The sequence below is a fragment of the Stomoxys calcitrans genome, chromosome 5, assembly GCF_963082655.1.
Source record: "Stomoxys calcitrans chromosome 5, idStoCalc2.1, whole genome shotgun sequence".
Taxonomy (NCBI): domain Eukaryota; kingdom Metazoa; phylum Arthropoda; class Insecta; order Diptera; family Muscidae; genus Stomoxys; species Stomoxys calcitrans.
Window position 1 is genome coordinate 27,642,120 of NC_081556.1, and position 22,149 is coordinate 27,664,268.

At 40.7% G+C, this 22,149-nt stretch overlaps 1 protein-coding gene across 1 annotated transcript; it reads right to left on the reverse strand.

The window, feature by feature from the left end:
- Positions 1-5,211: 5,211 nt before the first annotated feature.
- LOC106085604 (aldehyde dehydrogenase, mitochondrial) lies at positions 5,212-21,501 on the reverse strand. Its single transcript, XM_013249918.2, has 4 exons — positions 21,205-21,501; positions 6,732-6,880; positions 6,575-6,671; positions 5,212-6,505 (listed from the first exon to the last, which is right to left on the reverse strand). Exons 1-4 carry the CDS (start codon positions 21,349-21,351, stop codon positions 5,312-5,314), a joined length of 1,587 nt encoding a protein of 528 aa, XP_013105372.2. The 5' UTR covers positions 21,352-21,501; the 3' UTR covers positions 5,212-5,311.
- Positions 21,502-22,149: the final 648 nt, after the last annotated feature.

Sequence of the window (22,149 nt, forward strand, 5' to 3'; positions counted from 1 at the left end):
TTCAAGGAACTTATAAACTAGGAACTTATAAAAGTTGAGCAAGTGTGTGTTATTATTCAACACACTTTGACTGGCTTGTGGATCGTGATTTCTGATACGCCATCTATCTTCATCAACACCTTTGTCAAATTGATTAAGGTGCCCTGCATACCGAAAGATAGACATAACTCTGACGAGTCTTGATTATTCTCTTTTGATGGATTGGAGAGTGTCTAAGCAGACTTCCTTTTCGCATCATAGATATATCTACTTCAATCTTTCCACAATGATCCACAATACACCAGGAAGCACGAAACTAACTGCGGCCGCTATGCTAAGCGTGTCGATCCAAAGTTTCCAACATCTGCGCTGTGCATGATGGTACAAGGGATCTTGAGTTGGCGGCCAACGCGTTGACAAAAGCCAACGTAAGCAGCTTTGGGGAGAACTGCCCTCTTATTTACCCAGCTAAGAGGTCGCAGCCTGTTTGGTGAAATAGGGAGCTGAAGAAACAGAGGAAGACTACGAGGAGGCTGTAAAACAAGGCCAATCGTACCAGACAAGGTACTAATTGGGACCTCTATTAGAGGTCCCTTAACCGCTACAAGGGCAAGGTGAGATCGGCTATGAAAGGCGTCATGGGCCGAATCGGTGGTGGAGGGGCAAGGACATGAAGAAACTCGGAAGTGTCCTGAGACATGAGTCCAATTCCGAAACTCTCGAACTCCTGGCCACAACGCACTTAACGGGAGCACGGATATCCATCGTAAACAAAGCAGTGCCGAGACATGGTCAGTTGTTGAGGGGATGTTAACGTAGAGAGAGGATAATCTGGACGAATAACTCGTTCAAGCCCTAAGAATCAACCGGACCGGATTGGATTTCGCTTGCCATGCTGCAAAGGGCGGAGCCCAGAGGCTTCTGGAAGAGATTTTTAGGGCTTGCGTTTTTGTTTGGCTTTGTAGTGACTGCTTGACGGGAGGTTAGGATCGTTTTCATTCTCAAGGCGGCTAAACCGCATCACTCCCAGCCCAAAGACTTAAAGCCGATCAGTGTGTCGTCTTCTGGAAGAGATTTTTAGGGCTTGCGTTTTGCTGTGCTTTGTAGTGACTACGTGACGAGAGGTTAGGATCGTATTCATTCTCAAGGCGGCGAAACCGCATCACTCCCACCCCAAAGACTTAAGGCCGATCAGTGTGTCGTCTTTCGTCTTGAAGACACTTGAATAAGTGTTGGATGCGTATATCAGGAATCTTCTTGGCTAATCGTTGGTAAGCGGCTACCAGCATGCCTACCCCAAGGGTCGGTCAGTTAGTAGAGGTTGGTTTCATAGAGGGGAATGTGGATTGCAGGTGAAGACTGCCCTCAGGCTGAGGGAGTCAGGGGCATGGTGTTCTTTGGATTACTGACATTCGTTTGTTCTGTGGAAGGCACCTGACGTGGGACGACTACATAACATTGGCAACGGACTAAGTGCCGTGTGGATCTTTCTTCAATGGCTACCTAGTGGTTCTCTTCCCGGGGAAGGAGCTTTGGACTGAGGGCGCCCCCTATAATTGAGTCCCTCCGTCTACACGGATAAGTCCAAGCTGTGTGGGGGCACAGGGGCAGGGGAATTTCATACATTCATTTGTACTGCGGAAGGGCGATGGCGTGGGACGACTACGTGACATTGGCGACTCGACGGACTATGTGTCGGAGGGGATCTATCTTCGATGGCAATCTTAAGGTTGTTTTCCCGCAAAGAGAGCTTTGGTCTGAGACTGTCCCGATATTATTGGACTCCTCTGTCTACACGGGAGCTGTCCGGCTATTATCAAGTCCCTTTGTCTACACGAATGGGTCCAAGCTATGTGGAGGCATTGGGGCAGGAGGTTTTTGAATACCTTGGTTTTTGGGGAGTGATTTAAACTTCTGGATGGGTGCAGTTTATTTCACGCAGAGGTTTTCGCGATCCTCTGTACTCGAAACAGCAGCGGCGGCCCTCTTAGACTGTCACGACTTATGCGGACAGTCAGGCGGCTCTGAAGGCCCTGGCTGCGGGTCACTTGAGCTGGAGGCTTGTCGGGAGATGCAAAGAGCGCCTCGGACTGGGTTCCGGGCAATCAACGGGGTGGCGGGCAACGAAGCTGCTGACGAATCGGCCAGGTTTGGGTCGAAGAAAGACTCTGTGAATGCAATGCAGATGGTGAACCCTCCTCTGTGTTGCCTGTTTGGGATGGTGGATTCCTACTATGGCGAATGTGCTGACTCGGCGTGGGCTGTCGTTGTAGGCTGCAGGGTTGCCAAGCCTCTGTGGCCGAGGTTCTCTGGAATGAGGATGTCGATTGTGCTCGAGCTGGAGAATTGTCCTTAGATTGGTAGTGTGACTTCTGACCGGCCACTGCAATGTCAGGTCATTGACATGGCGATGGGCTCGTGAAAATGAGGATTTCTGCAGGGTCTGTGCGGATGAGGAGGTGATGATTGAACATCTGCTGTACCAGTCCCGTGCGATGACGGGCAGAAGGCGTAAGATTATGGGTGTGGCGTAAGAACCACTTCACGGAGCTCTATACAGTTTTCGACCTCTACGTCATTCTGCAAATCTATAAGGGTTTGGAATGACTGACAAGGCGGCCCTCGGGTGGGTGAGACTTATTTCGGTCTCTATGTCGAAATAAGTTTCTGCTCATGAATGCGCATGGAACCCTGTGGAACAGCGAAGCAGTTGGTAGGATGACGAATATCCTATGGAGGGATGGAGGGATCCAGATCGTGAGAAGACGAGACTACTACTGAAAGGAAATATGAAGGAGGTCAGTTTAGCTATTGGTATTATGACGGGACTCATAGCACTACGAGCTCACTTATGTAAAATCGGTGCGGCAAGTGATAGCATGTGTAGGGCATGCGGGGAAAATGATGAGACGTTGGAGCATGTATTTTGTCATTGCCCGGTTTTCGCACTTAGGGGAGTGGCATGGAAAACAATTAGAGATTTTGAAAGTAGCACCGAATTCCTAACTTAGATTTTCTTTTTCGATGTTACTTTTGTTTGTATTTAGAGCGCACAACAAGCCGATTACTGGCTTAAGAATATGTCCATAGTGGCATGGGGCAGATTAATATCCGCACCATCTTTTCAAACTAACCTTACCTAGTTTCTGCTCATACTTTTTTAATGACTTTCATTTCTCTCCTATTTTTTTTTTTTTTTAGAACGAACACAGTGGACCAGAGGTTTACGAGTGAAGCGGTGTCCTTTAAGCTAGCCTAACCTAAGCTGGCTAGGGTGGGTGGAGAAAGGTCTCAGACTAACTAGTACCGAGATCATTTCAGGATTGGATCTTAAGGATTCCCTATCCAAAAACACTGACGGCTTCAAGACGGATGCAGCAGTGGGGTTCGTCTCCAATACACTAGATACCGGTATGTGGCTGAGTCTATGGGACGAGTATATCGTCTTTGAGACTGCTCCATTACGATAGATGCAATTGAGTCCTGGGAGTTATCTTTGAGGTATTTATGTGGATAGTATAGCCCATCTCAAAGCCTTGAAATTGAGCACAGTGAGATTGAAGTGGGTCCACTAGGTAGGTTTGGAAGCGATGTTAACTATGTAACCTATTGAATTTGCCTCCAAGATTGCGATCAGGCTGTAGGAGGACATGAAGGGACACAATTCTATTATAGATGCTATATAGGGAAGGAGTAAAAGAACGATTCGAGATGCTGGTTTAGAGGACGATGAGACCGCGGTCTTTACTGATGGATCTAAGAATGGAGACGAGAACAGGATTGGGCTCTTGATAACGGTATATCGGACAAGTGGTTTACCGGCAGAGATCTGCGATATTAAAGTCCTGGAGATGGATCTGTCGTCCGAAACTCAGGTTGTTTCATGTGAACAGTATGTATGGTGGGACTCAACGTCTAGAATTTGAGGACAGCATAAAGGGACTTCATTTTGATTAGGTGGCAAATGCTGGTTTAAAGGACGATGAGACACCGGTCTTTATTGATGGCTCGAAGATGGAGACGGGGACGGGGTTCCCCAAACCTAATCTACTCTGATGCCATTTATATCGTTATGTCGCAAAAAATGCCGGTTTTCGGCAGGGGTCAGCGCCATTTCGAAAGCCTAAAGACGTTCAAGAGATCGGTCGTCTGAAACTCAATGACCTCGTTTTAATTGCCGAGTTGTTTAAAATTCCTATCCTGAACACTATGGAGGGGGTCATAACTGGGCACTGTGCGATGGACCCCGTGCCCGGCACATGAGAATAACTCAGAGTAAATGCTGCAGAAGCTGCTGTAGATACTGCTTTGACGCCCGGCCACCGTAGCGCATGTCCGCCTATGACGCTGAACGCCTGAGTTGGCGAGAACATCAGAAATAATTTTTGGCAGTGGTTATGGCGCCATTTGTGAGGTACTATGCCATGTAAAAACTTCTCCCCTAAGAGGTGTCGCACAACGGCACGCCGCTAAGACCCGACTATAAATATGAGATCCCTAATCATTGTTAGAGCTTGAATCAGGCAGCACTCATTGATGTGTGAGAAGTTTGCATTTTCCTTAATGGAATGTTAATGGGCAAATTTGCAACTAAGGCAATATGGGTTTCAAATATATCGGTGTTGGATGTCAAAACACGATATCGTATGCAAAATTTCAGTGTTATCGGTTTAGAATCATCAAGGATGTAAATACATGTTGTTGTTATTGTTGTAGCCACATTTTCATGTAGCCACATTTTCAAGCTCCTGTAGGTGAGCAAGCTCGTTCCATTCCAAGGAACGATCGATGCGGGAACTGGTTGGCCATTGGTTATATCGAGAATCATAAGCACTCAGTATTTGTGCAGGAGTCGATGCCGCCCGGCCTCTCACTGAGACTCTCCACTCGATACCGCTGATTGTGGACGCGCCCTGTAACTCGCAGCAAAGCTTCTCGTGACGAAGAATACCACCCAGATCAGACCTCAAAGTTCCAACCTGAGTGGTGCTTACAGCTATCCCCTGCCGGGATGTACATACATATTTAATAGGGCCCTATACCAACATTTCGAGAATGACGAAGTAGGGGTATACTACTTCCTTTGGTAAAGGGAAAGCAATTCTAATGGCTTACTTATGAAACCCAAGACCAATGACTTGTGTAGATTAGGACAATTATTTACATTTTCTTAAACGATTAAGCTTCTAAACTATTCCATTCAGTTTACCCCTAACAAATTCCAAACAAATCTTTACGATTCAGCAACATTTTTTATTATCGATTATATACAAAATACGAAATGATAAATTTACAATACAAAAGACGAACACAAATTACGTTATACATTTATTTATGAATTCTTTTGAGCCATCTTCACAATAACACTTTTAACTTCGGTATAGTTTTGTAGGGCATATTCACCATTTTCGCGGCCATGACCTGACATCTTATAGCCACCAAATGGAACTTGAGCACACAAAGCATTGTAGGTATTCACCCATACGGTGCCAGCTCTCAAACCTTGTACTATGTAATTGGCCTTATCTATATCCTTGGTAAAGACGGCAGCTGCTAAGCCATAATCGGAATTGTTTGCTCTTTCAATAACTTCATCGAGTTTTTTGAAGCGAATAATTTGTTGTACAGGGCCGAAAATTTCCTCGCGAGCAATGGTCATGTCATCCTTGACATCGGCAAATACCGTGGGTTCAACGAAATAACCGGGCAAACCCTGGGGACGATTACCACCTGCCACCAGCTTAGCACCTTGTTTTCTACCGGTGTCAATGAGGCCCAAAATCTTTTGCATTTGCTCCTCATTGACCTGGGGACCTTGTTCCACATTCAAATCGAAAGGATTGCCTACGGTACGCTTCTTGGCCCGTTCGGCACTGCGTTCCACAAATTCATCATAGATTTTGTCCTCCACAAATGTGCGTGAACCTGCACAGCAACATTGACCCATATTGAAGAACAGACCAAAGTGAGAAGTTTCCACAGCATAACTCATATCGGTATCGGCCAAGACAATATTAGGACTTTTGCCTCCCAATTCCAGGGTAACACGTTTCAAGTTGGTATTTCCAGAGGCTTGTTGTATCAACTTGCCCACCTCAGTGGAGCCGGTGAAAGCAACCTTATCAACATCGGTGTGGTTGGCCAAAGCGGCACCAGTGTCGCCAAAACCAGGCAAAATATTAACAACACCCTCCGGGAAACCAGCCTCCTTAATCAGTTGACCCATATAGAGAGCAGTCAAACTGGTTTGTTCAGCTGGTTTCAGGACGATAGTGTTGCCTGTAGCCAAAGCTGGGCCCAATTTCCAGGCCATCATTAAAATGGGGAAATTCCAGGGGATGATTTGAGCGCATACACCCACGGGTTCATGGCGGGTGTAAGCAAAGAAATCACCGTCCATGGGTATGGTTTTGCCATGGTTTTTGTCAGCCCAACCAGCGAAATAACGCAAATTTTTTATGGACATGGGTAAATCGACATTGTAAGACATGGCAAAGGGCTTGCCATTATCCAAAGTTTCCAAACTCTAAAAATGAAAAAAGCCAAAAATCATTAAGCCCAGGTTTTTTATATTTACAAAAAAACATAAACTTACAGCCAAATAGACAATGTCACGCTCCATTAGGTCGGCCAAACGATTAAGCAAGACTCCGCGTTGCGAAGCATCCATGCGGCGCCAGGGAGAACCCAATCTTCAAAAAGTTCAAATTAGATATTTAAAAAAACCAAGCTTTTCAAAACATTAAACTCACTTAAAAGCATTTCTGGCTGCCTTTACGGCAATGTCAACATCTTCTTTGCCTGCACATTGGATGTCGGCAATCGATTTTTCTGTTGTGGGATTAATGGTTTCAAAAGTCTTGCCGGTTTTACTTTTGTGCCATTCATTGTTGATAAAGAGCTACACACATGAAAACAAAACAAGGACGTGAATAGAATTAAGAAGCAGATAAGTAAAGGCCGGGATTGCCGTTGCGGTCAAACACTTCAAGCTTATGTTTAACACTTAATTTACTGATAAAGGTGGTACTGAATCGCAGCCTATTTTTAAAGATCTTAGATTAGGTTATGTTTGAATGATGATCTGGTGTCCAAATTCACTTGAGATAACAAGAAGAACGTGAGAACGTAGCAAATCGTTTCAAAAAATCCATTATTTGCCAATGTCGATATTATAATGAAAACTCTTCTGTCTTGCTTATGCGATATGCAGAAGTTGGCATTCTGAAAGTCACTTAGTCTCTTAACCAGAGATCATCCACCGGCGCAATTAATTGTACCCGTTACTGCCGTTGCTGTAAAAACCTTCTAAAAGTGCTGAGACCAGATGATTTCTCCTCTCACGCTAGTTTCCAAGACAGCATGCATTTGGAAAATAGCATTCCAGGCTATTGCTTAAATGCAAAAGCCGGTGTCTTAACCATATCAAACCCTCCTATGAGTTCAGCCGGTGTCTTAACCATATCAAACCCCCCTTGGAGTTTAGGTCTCGTAAGGATTGATTTTCGATACATTCAACGAACAGAACTTCGCCAACCCCATAAATGACTGTTTGGGGAACAATTCAAAATTTGACATGCTCGAGGTGACCAACTTTCAAACCCCATGGGTACCCAGCAGAATGCCCATATTTTACATACCTATTGGAAAACACATTAACATTGATTGTGTTTAATTATCTCTATTCGTTTAAAAATTCTAGCATTGTTTCTAAGATTTTTAGATTTGGGAACAACGCTGTACAACGCCGCAAAGACTGGCACGGGATAGCTGTGAGCACCACACAGGCTGGAACGTTGAGGTCCAATCTGTGTGGCGTTAATTGCTGTCACGCTTAGCTGCGAGCTATCGGGCGCGTCCATAGGTTGCGGATAGTTGAATGATCCATGCGGAATAGCTGACACGGAAGTTGCGGACAATCAGCGGTATCGAGCGGAGAGTCTCAGTGAGAGGCCGGGTGGCACCGGCTCTTGCACAAATACGGAGTGCCTATGATGCTCGATATGACAAGGCGACCAATGGCCATACTGTTCGCGCGGCGATCGGTCTTTTGGACCGGAACGAGCTTGCTCACCTACAGGAGCTCGACGAGTACCACCTCCCCATGAAATTATGGCTAAAACAACAACATTGTAATGATCAGTCTGATTCTAGGGGAACGATTGCCACCCATTGCAAGTGAAGAATTTTAACTCCCACCACAAACCAGAGTAGTTGGCTAAAATAACAATCCGGGAGATGCAGCCGCCTCAACTCCTAAAGAGCCGTGATTGGTTACATTTTAGTGGCATTCTACTCAGACTCAGAATCGTTTAGACGTTTTCGTCCATTGTCTAGTAGTCTAGTCTTTATATATCTATTTGGTCGGTTATGGGGTGGATCAACCCCTCCAAGCGCCGCATTCGAAATTTGGATACCAAATAAAAGAGCACACATTTTGCTTAAATCGCACGACCCATTTCCGATATCTAGCGTGACTGAAAATTAGGGTAAGGGAAGAGTTTTCTAAAGAAAAAATGTTGTTAAAATTTTCTATAAAGAATGAAATGTCTATCAAATTTTCTCTAAACAGAATATTTCGGTCAAATTTTTTCTAAAGTCTAGTACTGACTTCATGTCTATTAAATTATAGCGAAATCCAACGGACCAGAACACAAACAAATGTTAAACAACTACACACAACAAAGACAACATAATTGAGACTGAGTGGATTGGTGCCCATTTCGTGAGCATTTTATTACATTGGCAATTAATTGAAGCGAAATTTGTGTTGGCGCAGCGACATGTCGCTACTAGTTTGCTTATAGAACTCAGTACCACTTTTACGGAATGTGTTCGCATTTTCCTCGTCACCATTTTTTATAATGCGTTTTGGCAGTTGTTCGGGCGAAAGGTCGAAGTCAGTACTAGGCTTAAAGACAAAATTGCAAGGAAAGTTTTTCTAAAGACTAAATTCCAATAAAATGTTTCCAAAGACAAAATTTTAACCAAACTTTTTCTTCAATCAAATTTTTCCTGAAAAAAAAATTTGAAAAGATTTTTTTTAAACAATGGCATTGTTTCTAATGACATAGTTTCAATGAAATTTTGTTCTAAAGACAAAATTTTAACGAATATTTCAAGGTAATATTTTAAAGAAATTTTTTAGATCTAAAATTTCAATGACAATATTTAAAGACAAAAATTTATTGACAATTTTCCTAAAGAAAAAGTTTTAATGAAATCTTTTTAAAGACAAAATTTCATCTTTTTCATCTGTTTGGCTTTTAACGGCCGGTCACGCGAGTCAATTTTTTTGTTTCATTGTCTTTCAAGTCGAGATTAATGACTAAGCGAATGCAACATTCAAAGGACAGATTGATAATCGAGTCTTGAAGAAAAGAAATTGCCAGTTCCTCAGACAAGGCGGGACACATGTCACCCTACTGGTGGGCGCGTTTCGATAATTGGGTTTCATTATCTCATCGGCACCATCGTGAACTATTGGGTTGCCCAAAAAGTAATTGCGGATTTTTTAAAAGAAAGTAAATGCATTTTTAATAAAACTTAGAATGAACTTTAATCAAATATACTTTTTTTACACTTTTTTTCTAAAGCAAGCTAAAAGTAACATCTGATAACTGACAGAAGAAAGAATGCAATTACAGAGTCACAAGCTGTGAAAAAATTTGTCAACGCCGACTATATAAAAAATCCGCAATTACTTTTTGGGCAACCCTATATATCCGTCCGTCTGACCGGCCTACAGTTCACAGCCTGTTGTTCGTAGTACTTATAGTTGAGATCATAAGCACAAAACCTATGTGAAATCTCAACTACAACTACTAGACTGTTCGCTGTAAGCTTTTTCACTGAGCAATATCTCTTCAAACAGACTCCAACTCCCCTCTATGGCTTTTGCGTTCATTTCATTCCCTTGTCAACGTGGCAAGCTCCGCCTGCCGACGTGAACATGACCACCACACATTTGATGGATTTTGTTTTGGAGACGAGCTTTTCGTCTTCCATTTAGAAACAACAACGTTGAAAGCTGTTTTTCTAAGTTCCCCGTACTCTGGGTGTACTATCATCTTTTTCATCTGTTTGGCTTTTAACGGCCGGTCATGCGAGTCAATTTTTTTTGTTTCATTGTCTTTCAAGTCGAGCTTAATGACCAAGCGAATGCAACATCCAAAGGAGAGATTTCTTATTGAGTCTTGAAGAAAAGAAATTGTCATTTCCTCAGACAAAATTTCAAATACATTTATTTTAAAGACTAAATTTTAATGAATTTCTTTCTTTGAATATAATTTTTTTTTTGGTGGAAACATTTTTTTCCGGAGCCGAGGTAATTTTTTCGACTCCGACTCCAGGGAAAATTGCTCGACTCCGACTCCGCAGCCCTGGTAAACACAGGATACAGGGTTCTTTTTCTTTCGAACACTAGAAGAACTGAGTTACTCTTCAGTTCTTCTAGTGTCCAAGTGTCTATGCAGCATCAATGCGTTTGCCTTTCCACGCCGGTGGCAACAGAGAGTACGCTTACGGACGGCTATAGGATAAGAGAAAAAATGAGGAATCACAATGGGCCCAAATGTGGCCAATATGGATGTCTAAACGACTAAGGTCTTGGCATCATCCTCTACCGACCTGAACTAACCTAATATGTGAAACCCCAATTATCCTATTTTGAGTCATGCAAACTGCATGGGAAACCACCACCAAAGATTCTGCTAAAAATTAACACAAAATAAATTTAATTGAAGGGCATACCAAATTTCCGCCAAACCTAGCAAAAATTCAAGCTTCTAGGCCGAACAAGAATCATCGACGGATCGGTTTATATGGGAGCTATAAAAGGTTATAGATCGATTTGGACCGTACTTGGCACAGTTATTGGAAGTCGTCACAGAACACTACGTGCAAAATTTCAGCCAAGCGGACAAAAATTACAGCTTCTAGGACTCAAGAAGTCAATGGGCTTATATGGGAGCTATATCCAAATCTGAACCGATATGGCCCATTTATAGCGACCTATATCAATAAGAAGTGTCTGCGCAAAATTTGAAGCGTCTATTTACGAGTTCGACCGCTATCGTGATTTCGACAGACAGACACGGCTAGATCGACTCAGAATGTCGAGACGATCAAGAATATATATACTTTACGAGGTCACAGATCAATATTTCACCCACCCATCCTATGGAGGTGGGTATAAAAGAAACTTGAGTATTGAAGTTGTCGGCAAATAAAATGAAACATAATTGCTACTCCAGTCATAAATGCTATTGATTAGTAATCTATATTCTAGTTGTTTTTTTTTTTTTTTTTCATTTACATACATATGTATGTATACAGTAGTTGCTATTACAACATCAATATGACTGTGGACAACTTAGACTACTTGTTTTGTTCATTCGTTTGTTTTTTTCTGCATTTAGGTGTTATGATTGCTATCTCTTGATCTTTTTGATCAAAGTATAATAATCAAATGATAATAGTTACCTTTGTACTATAATTTTGATAGTAAATTACAATCTACTGAATCGCCAAAGCGATCAAGAAACAATTAAAACTTCATAATTTAAAACTTTTGTTGGATATCAAAAAACAATTTTTGACTCAAGCTATGACATCTGCCTTTATAGCGCCTTTATCTAAATAAAATTCCTATATCTAGGTTAGGTTAGGTTTAAGTGGCAGTCTGCCATCAGACTCACTTTGACGTTTTCGTACATTGTGATACCACAGGAACAGAAGAAGGAAGATGCCTTCTAGTTCCTACCGTTAGACCATCCAGATCGCTTTAAAAAGCCCAACAACTTGCAAATGTTCACATCCGCTAAATCAGACATGTTCTCAAAGAAATGAGAACCTAAAGTGGAACTCCTTTTAGCTGCTAGTGCGGTACACACACACAGAAGGTATTCTATAGTCTCTTTTTCTTCGATGCCCTCACAGATTCTGCAAAAATCGTTGCTGGCAACCTTCAGTCTGTCAGCATGTTTTCCGTTAAACAGTGACCTGTCATGACGGACACAATGACTGAGACGTCTGTTCTAGCCAATAACAGCAAAGCGGTAGACCTCTTCAAGTCTAGATTAGGCCACATAGTTTTGGAATGCTCACAGCCCCCTCTTTGTGACCATCTATCATTCGTTGTTCTTCGGGTCTGGTCCTGAAAACTTAGCTTAAATGTCGCTAGAGGCATACCCACAGATTCCAGTATCCATGGAATGTGTAGGGTAGTTCCTAGTCTCGCAAGCTCATCCGCTTTACAATTCCCTGGGAGAAATCTGCGTTGAGAAATCTGCGATAGCCGAGGGCAGTTTTTGTGTTCAGAAATACTCAAGGGATTTAATGACTGCCTGGCTGTCTGAGAAGATATTTATGCCAATCGTCGGAATGACATTATATCGTAGCCATTCCACCACTTTCTTAATTGCAAGGATCTCCGCATGATACACACTGCAGTGGTCGGGTAAACTTCTGTTACCAGGGATATCGTAGTTACAATCGGTTCTACCAGGAATAGTGGTACAGTAATTCTTATCAAAAAACGGCTCAGGTAGGGTGTAATCCACACTGCCTAGAACATCGGGTATTGTATCAAGGATAACACAGTGTTAATAGCCGCCACATGACCAATGAGAAAGACCCCTTAACCTCACGGGAGTGGTCGCTGCAATTTGTCTAGCCACAATGTCCAGAGGCATAAGATGTAGCATTACATTCAGTGCATCAGATGGTGTCGTCATCAGTGCGGCTTTGATGCACAAACAAGCCATCCTTTGGATCCGGTTAAGTATTGAGCAGTAGGTGGACTTTTGAAGCGCCGTCCACCAGACCACAACACCATATAGCAATATAGGTCTGGCAACTGCAGTACATACCCAATGCATGACCCGCGGTCTAAACCCCAACTTTTGCCAATAGCTCTCTTGCAGGTGTATAGGGCAAGAGTGGCCTTTCTTGCCCTTTCCAAAATGTTGGATTTGAAGTTCCTACATCTAGATATGACAAGATTTTTTTTTAAGATCTGTCTCTTACAATATTTTGCATTTTACAGAATTGTGAGTGTTATCATTGTTTTTCCTCCGTTTTTATTGTACCAAATATTTCAGAACTACAAACTAAGGGAAAAGCGTATTAAGTTCTGTCGGACCGAATCTTGGAAACCCTCCACCATGGATTGTGCTGAAAATTTATACAAAATAAATTTAATTGAGGGGAATAATTTTATTCTACATACCTAACTTCTGTTAAACCAGCAAAAATTAAAGCTTCTAGAAATCGAACAAGGATGATCGAGAAACCGGTTTATATGGGGGCTATACCAGGTTATAGACTGACTTGGGCCGTAATTGGCACAGTTATTGGAAGTCGTAACAGAGCACCGCATGCACAAATTCAGACAAATCGGATAAAAATTTGGCTTGTAAAGGCTCAAATAGTCAAATCGGGAGACCTGTTTATATGGGAGCTTTATCATGTTTTAGACTGATTTGGGCCGTAATTGGCACAGTTGTTGGAAGTCGTAACAGAACCCCGCATGCAAAATATCAGGCAAATCGAATAAAAATTGTGGCTTGTAAGGGCTCAAACTGTAAAATTGGGAGATCGGTTTATATGGAAGATATATCAGGTTATAGAGCGATATGGATCTTACTTGGCACAGTTGTTGGAAGTCGTAACAGAACACCGCAGGCAAAATTTCAGCCAAATCGGACAAAAATTGCGGCTTGTAAGGGCTCAAACAGTCAAATCGGGAGATCGGTTTATATGGGAGATATATCAGGTTATAGAGCGATTTGGATCACACTTGGCACAGTTGTTGGAAGTCGTAAAAGAACACTACATGCAAAATTTCAGCCAAATCGGACAAAAATTGCGGCTTGTAAGGGCTCAAGAAGTCAAATCGGGAGATCGGTTTTTATGGGAGATAAATAGACCGATTTGGACTTTATGGTGTCTCAGACGAATATTTCGAGGTGTTATAAACGAAATGACTAGATAAGTATACCCCCATCCTATGGTGGTGGGTATAAAAAAGTAATTTGGATACAAATATACCAATTTTATAACAACTTAATATCTATCTACACTTGGATTGACGTATCACTAAGTAACGTTCGCCTAAAGAGACTTAAATATTCTGCAGGTGGCAAAAGTAAACTTCTATTACAAAGATAATTTTAGTCGTTATGCTTGTCGGTAAGGCTGGTCATCTATCATCCACATCATCTATCTTTCACAAATCTCCCAAAGGAGAGAGCTATGTACTGTTGACCATGGGAATATAAAGTTTTTTTTGATTACCAGAAAAGAAATTGCCAGACACACAGGCGGATCACAAAGAGGAACCCCGCAGGGATATTTGTAAGCACCACACAGGCTGAAACATTGAGGTTCGATCTGTGTGGTGTTCATTGCTGTCACGAGAAGCTTAGCTGCGAGCTACCGGGCGACACCGGCTCTTGCACAAATACTGAATGCCTCTGATGCTCGATATCAAAAGGCGAATTATTGGCGCCTTTAAATAACCACCCTGTTTCGGCGGCGATCGGTCCTTTAGACCGGAATGAGCCTGCTCACACAGGAGTTTGACGAGGATCACCAACTTTACATGAAAATGTGGCTACAACAACAAAAAAGAAAAACATCATTAGTGGACGTTTCGTAGTTTGGTAAGACTCCCTCATCATTAATGATAGATAATTTTAGTTCTATTTGTATACTTAAATGGTCGCGATTTTTAAGTAACTCTCATATACATATCTCGTGATAAGTTCACCAAATCTTGTGTGCCTCTATTGTATGCAGCGATTTTGTTAACTAATAAAAAAGTTAATCCAATTGATAAACTCTTGGGTACATTCAACATCACTCAAAACAAATGATATGCAAGTGCGATAGTGAAATACATACATACAAGGAACGTTTGTAGATAAGCATAAAAATGTAACTGAAAATAATAATAACAACTAAGCACGAACCCACACACAACTCAAACCCATCAATTTTACTTTCGACATTTTGATATTGGAAGTCATGATGACATAACTTGTTAAAAGGGGAGCCCTAATTGGATTATATCGTTATAGATAAATAATTCTTTTTGAATTGTGATTAAGCCGAAAACTCCCTTGGCACTCTAGTAGCCAACTGTCAAATAAAATCTGAACATCTCTTTTAAGATGAAGAAGGTAATCTGGTGATAGGTACGGAAAATGAATTTCCGAACATCGAGTTTTCGGACGAGAAAAATTTCTCAACTGAGCAATTCGTAAACTTCCAAAATTATCGTGTTTACTTAACCGAGTGACGCCCCCAAGATGGAAAAGTTTATATCAAAAACCCATGTCCAAACTGAAACGTTAGTAGATGACATGGTAGTGAGAGCAGAAACAACACAGGACATGTTGAGGCTTTTGATGAAAACGCATTTTCCACAGGACACGAAGGGACTCACGGAGACACCGGAATCTTTGAATAATGAGATTGATTGACGGTTTATCATAACGGAATTTATGGTCAAGGAAGCCTTGAGGAGCTTCAAACCATTTAAGTCACCCGGGGCTGATGAAAGACTTCCGGTGTTACCACAAAAGGAGGCCGACTATCTGGCGCCTCACCTGCCAACTATGTTCACAGCGTGCCTATGACTTGCATATACCCCGAAAGCCTAGCAGGAGGCTAGGGCACTGGAGACTATTCTAGATATCTGACCCATTGACATACAGATTAAATGTGAGGCAGCCACTGCAGCTATGAGACCGAAGGCGATGCGCTCTTAAGACTAAAAAGTAATCTCAAAAAAAAGAATTTTAGGTTAGGAATTCCATGCTACTTACAAAATCCTTATTTGTTTTCCATACCACTCCCCTAAGTTGGTTCATGTCTGGTATTGTATCCCCACCTAAGTGCGGGTATCTGTTAGACGAGAAGCCGAGCAATGACAAAGAAATTCTCCGTCCCTTTATCTCCCCCATATGCTTCTAGGGGTTTAATGAGTCAAATCCGCTGATCGATTTATATATGGAAGTCACAACTCAAGTCTTTGTTCCAAATTCCAGCAAAATCGGATGATAATTAAGGTTTCTGAAGACTCAAGAAGTCAAATCCGGTGATCGGTTTATATGGGGGATATATCTGTTTATAGACCAATTCGAATCATACTCGGCATGAATTTTGAAAGACATAAGACAAATTTCTGTTCTAAATTTCAGCCAAATCGGATGAAAATTGAGACTTGAAGTCGTAACGCAAGCACTTGTTTTAAATTTCAGCCGAAGTGAATGAAAATTGATGCTTCCAGGAGCTCAAGAAGTCAAACCCGGGGTTCGGTTTATATGGGGCTATATCAGTTTATAGACCGATTTAGACCATACTTCGCATGGATATTGGAAATCATAACTCATAACTCTTTGTTCCAAATTCCAGCCAAATCGTATGATAGTTGAGGCTCCTAGAGGCACAAGAAGTCATATCCGGAAATCGGTTCATATGGGAGCTATATCTGTTTCTAAGAGCTCAAGGAGTCAAATCTGGAGATCGGTTTATATGGGGGTTATATCAGTCTATAGACCAACTGGGATCGCATTTGACATGGATGTTGGAAGTTATAACACAAGTCTTTGTTCCAAATTTCACCCAAATTGGATAAAAATTGAGACTTCGAGGGTCTCAAGAAGTCAAAACTTGGGATCGGTTTATATGGGGGCTATATCTGTTTATAGACCGATTCAGATTACACTTTGCATGGTTGTTGGAAGTCATAACATGTGTCTTTTTCCCAATTTTCAACCAAATCGGATGAAAATTTAGGCTCCTAGGACCTCAAGAATTGAAATCGGGGGATGGATTTATATGGGGGTATATTTGAACCGATATGACTCGTTTTCAATCCCCAATGACCTACATCAATAAAAACTATCTGTTCAAAATTTCAATCGGCTAGCTTTACGCGTTCGACCGCTATCGTGATTTCGACAGACGGATGGACAGCCATAGCTAGATCGACTCAGAATATCGAGACGATCCAGAATATATATACTTTATGGGGTCGCAGATTAATATTTCGAGGTGTTACAACCGAAATGACTAGATTAGTATACCCCCATCCTATGGTGGTGGGTATAAAAAATATGCCAGCATGGCAAAGAAATAAGCCAAAGTACCGGCGGATTATATTGGTGCAACTTGCTACTCGGTTTTAGACCGACTCGGGATAATAGTCAAGGCAAAATGGGGTAGAAGCATTTTTGGGTTTTACCTGGCCACAGATTGCAGATAGTGGAATTTCCCTCACGAAATAGCTACAAAATCAGTCGCGGATGGTCAGCTGCATCGAGTTGTCTCAGTAAGAGGCCGGGCGGCACCGGCTCCTGCTTAAATACTGAATGCCTATGATGTTCGATATGACAAGTCGAATTATTGGCGCCTTTAAATAACCAACAGCCATTGCGTTCCCGCTCACCTATAGAATCTTGACTAGGATCACTACCCCCACATGCAAATCTGGCTATAACTACAAGAACTTTGATTCTTAATTTAAGATAAAACAAGTCAAAACTTGCTAAGTTCGGCCGGGCCGAATCTTATATACCCTTCACCATGAATCGTATTTGTCAAGTTCTTTGAATGACTTTTTCAAATATATATGAGCTGTATCAAGTTATTTACAAATAGGGACCGTATGTTATGGCTGTTTAGAAGTCATAGAAAATCACCACCTCCAAAATTTAAAGCAAGTCGAGTAATAATTGCGCTCTGCAGAGGCTCAGAAAGTCAAATTGGGAGATCGCTTATATGGCAGCTATATCAGGTTATCAACCGATTTAGAGCATGCATGGAACACGTACCAAAACGTTATATGCAACATTTCAACCAAATTGGATAAGAATTGCGCCGTCTATAAGCTCAAGAAGTCTAATCGGGAGGTCGGTTTAAACGGCGGCTATATTAGGTTAAGCACTGTTTTAGACCGTATTCGGCACAGTTGTTAGAAGTCGTACCAAAACCATATGTGCAAAATTTCAGCCAAATCGGATAAGAATTGCGTTCTCTAGAAGCTCAAGAACTGTAATCGGGAGATCGGTTTATATGGCAGCAATATCAGGTTATGAACCGATTGGAAACATAATTAACACAATTATTGGAAGTGATACCAATACACCACGAGCAAAATTTCAGCCCAATCGGATAAGAATTGCGTCATCTAGAAGCTCAAGAAATCAAGACCCAAGATCAGTTTCTGTGGCAGATATCAAAACATGGTCCGATTTGGCCCATTTACATTCCGAAACGACCTACATTAATAAGAAATATTTGTGCAAAATTTTAAGAGCTTAGCGCTATTCTCCTACGAATGTTAGATTGTTTTTCACAGACAAACGGACGGACGGACATGGGTAGATTGACTTAAAATGTCATGACGATCAAGAATATGGGGTGTAAGAGGAATATTTCGAGATGTTACAAACGGAATGACGAAATTAGTAGACCCTATCCCAAGATGGAGGGTACAATTTAATTTTTTTAATAGAGTATGCGAGATATAGCAGAAAAAGCTACCATATTTTCACTGCTGAACAGGTTGGATCCAAAGTTTGAGAGCATTCTAGATCATTGCATTAAATGGAAAAATTTTTATTCGTTAGGAAACTGTAAAGCTTCTGTCAACAAACTGACTCTTTTTTATTATATTTTTCAAACAAACAACATTAAAGGAACAAGCTAGTCTACTTAGTTTCATCAAAAGTTTCTTATAAATACGAGTATAACAAGTTATCATATTACAGTTCGGCCACCTGAATTGTAAAGCTTCTGTCAACAAACTGACTCTTTTTATTATATTTTTCAAACAAACAACATTAAAGGAACAAGCTAGTCTACTTAGTTTCATCAAAAGTTTCTTATAAATACGAGTATAACAAGTTATCATATTACAGTTCGGCCAACCTGACAATATGATTGCCCACAATCATGATATAAAAATTGTGTATATTATATAAGTGTGACCAATAACATAAATCTATAACCTAGGTGTCAACCATTTCCGAAGTCGCTTTGCTTCAATTATACCCTTATATGGGATCTGTGTCAGTTGACAATTGTCAACATCTCTCACAACGTAGCGATCATTATCTAATACTTTTTCAATAATGTAGGAACCACGATATTTTTCACAAAATTTCTTATTCTTCCCAACTGTATTGTCAATATTCATAATAACAACATAATCACCCTCATCGTAACGTTTTGCCGGTTCATGATGTTAGGAAAAGTATAATTCGTTGTAGTTCTGAGATCGCTGTATAGAATTCAATGCCTTGAACTGTAATATGATAACTTGTTATACTCGTATTTATAAGAAACTTTTTTTCCACCGTTTTCTAAAGATTCAATTTGGTTTCGAAGAGCCAACATTTCTTGCTTCAATCTCAAAACTCTAATTTCACTCTCTAGTTCATCAGCTTCACGGGATAAAACGCTTGAACGAATGAAAGGGTCTGTTACCTGTGATGGAACAGAAGGTCTAGAAAATTGTCCTCGAAGTATGTAAGTTTGCAGGAACGGAAACTGAGGAATAATTGACGGAGGGTACGGAAGAAACAACACAAGAAGATACGGAAGGAGGTACGGAAGTTTGTGTTTGCGGAAGAACATCACAGGACACGCCAATTGCTCTATTGTTAAAAGCGACACCCAATGTATTTGTATTCATTAAATCGGAAATAACTGATGAAGTCCGGGCGGCAGAAACAGAAGCAGCAGTCCCTGAAGTACCAGGAAATTGTCTTTGAACTGTATTTACAGGAACGGAAGCAGAAGAATTATAGACGGAAGGTACGGAAGAAATTACGGAAGGAGGCACTTAAGTCTGTGTTTGCCGAAGATTTGCACAGGATACGCCAATTTCGCTGTTATTAAAAGCGACACTCAATGTATTTCTAGATATTAAATCGGTTGAAGTCCGTGCGGCAGAAAAACAAGCGGCAGTTCCAAGAACCAATTCAGTTTGATTTGTGGACTCACCATTACATTGAAATGACTGAAGCAAATTTTCAGGATCGGCAGTTGCGGAATTAATAACGGGAGTTTCATTCAAAGTATTGGATGACATTGTAGTGACAGTTACAGATGAATTCCCAGCAGAATCAGAAGAAACCACATTTCCAGAAGGCAATTCAGTCTGCTTTGATGGACCACCGTTAACTTGCAAAGAATCATATAATGTTCTCAATTGTGCAATTGACGCTGTTTCTGGAAATTCCACATTTGAAGCTTTCAAAGCTGAAAGAATTCTTTCTCGAGTAGGGCGTGAATCCATATTTAAAAAAAAATATTTTTTTTTTTTTGAGTCTTCTTTTTTTTTATTTATTTTTTTTTTTTTTTGGAACCCCACACCTGAATTGTAAAGCTTCTGTCAACAAACTGACTCTTTTTTATTATATTTTTCAAACAAACAACATTAAAGGAACAAGCTAGTCTACTTAGTTTCATCAAAAGTTTCTTATAAATACGAGTATAACAAGTTATCATATTACAGAAACCTTTTTTATAACCTCATAGACACTATTGTAAAACTTGAAAAACTTTATCCTATGTTACCCTTTACACCGGTTGCAGATGTCTAGCTTATCAAAAGCGAACCAGTTTCTTGCATTTATATGCTAGAACGGTAAAAGCCACCGCCCTATTATGACAAATCAAAACAGGAGTATAACGTTCACTTAGCCTATTTTTGCTTCATAGGGAGCATAGTAAATCCCTTAAACATTGAACAAATTTGGCATAGTTGTAGAAAACACAATCATTATTTTTTTTTTGATTTCTTTCTCCCCAAAAACAAAGGCAAATAAATATCAACAAAACGATAAACAAAACAAAAACAAAATTAATTGCAGAACGCCACTTTGAATAAAAAGAAGCTATCTTGTCAAGGTCATAGAACAGAACCTGAAAGCAGAAGTCTAACAAAGTGAACAACATTTGTACATACAACAACAGCTACTCTCACAAAAACTAACCAACATATGTGGCGATAAACATATTTCAATATGTTTGTAAGTTCACAAATGTTCATAAATTTCGCAAACAATTAAATTTGCATTAAATGCTTGTTCTGTTTAAGCAAACATTGAATTATACAATCGCTTTAATATGAGTGCTCGACCGCACGTTCCCACTTTTGGCAGCGCAAATTTCAATATTCTAATATTTTTCAATTTTTTAACTTACCCCGGTATATAAGATTTCTGGATTCGTCTTTGGCTCTGGCATGGCAGCAAAATTTGCCTTGGCCCCAATCGTGGAGCTAGGGAAATTAGCTGACAAAATTCTTCCCGAATTCTTGACAAGATTTGTTGATTTTAATAGGCGCAACATTTTTTCAAGCGGTCAAATGAACTGATATAAGATGATAAGAATTTATTGGAACAATGCAGGCAAGCACCTATTCACCGGCCGGTAAATATTTAAATGATTAAAGAAAATACGTCGAATGACATTTGCTTAACCACAAACCGGGCCATAGAAATGTCACTTGCCCAGTAACAACAATTGACATTTCTGTGGCCCAGCTATCAAGACTGTCTAAGAGAATTCAGATAAAATTTTAAACATATACCAAAGTATTAGACATAACAATAAGATAAAAACAAACTATTTGTTGTAATTTAAAAGAATTTTATTATTTTTCTAAAGAAATAGATGGATTAGACATTTAAGGTCTCTCTCAACGAAAGCAAATACATACAGCTGACTCAGCCAGGGTACCAAATTCACGATTTAAAGCAAAGACAATTTGTCAGTGCTGGGTTATCCACATGTTGCAAAGTGAAAGAAATGCCGAAATAGAGCTAAATTGTGTTATTGTAATCTATTGTTATGCCCACTCCCATTGGCAAACACTCCACTCGATTTGTGGAGTGTTCGGGACCTCAAAAATTTGTGCAAATTTGCGCAAATTTTTACTGGAAGTCGTTCGCGTTCGCGTTCGAGCGCGAGATAGAGCAAATTTTGACAGTTAGAAAATGGAGAACCTGCAAATTTCTACTGAGACTTTTTTGCCAGCAGAAATTTGCAACTTTGAACAGATGTTTTGTAAAGGTCAGCTGTTTTTTGAAAAGCAGCCGTTACATGAAAATACAAAAGTTACCGCTGTTTACGGTACACTACATAGTA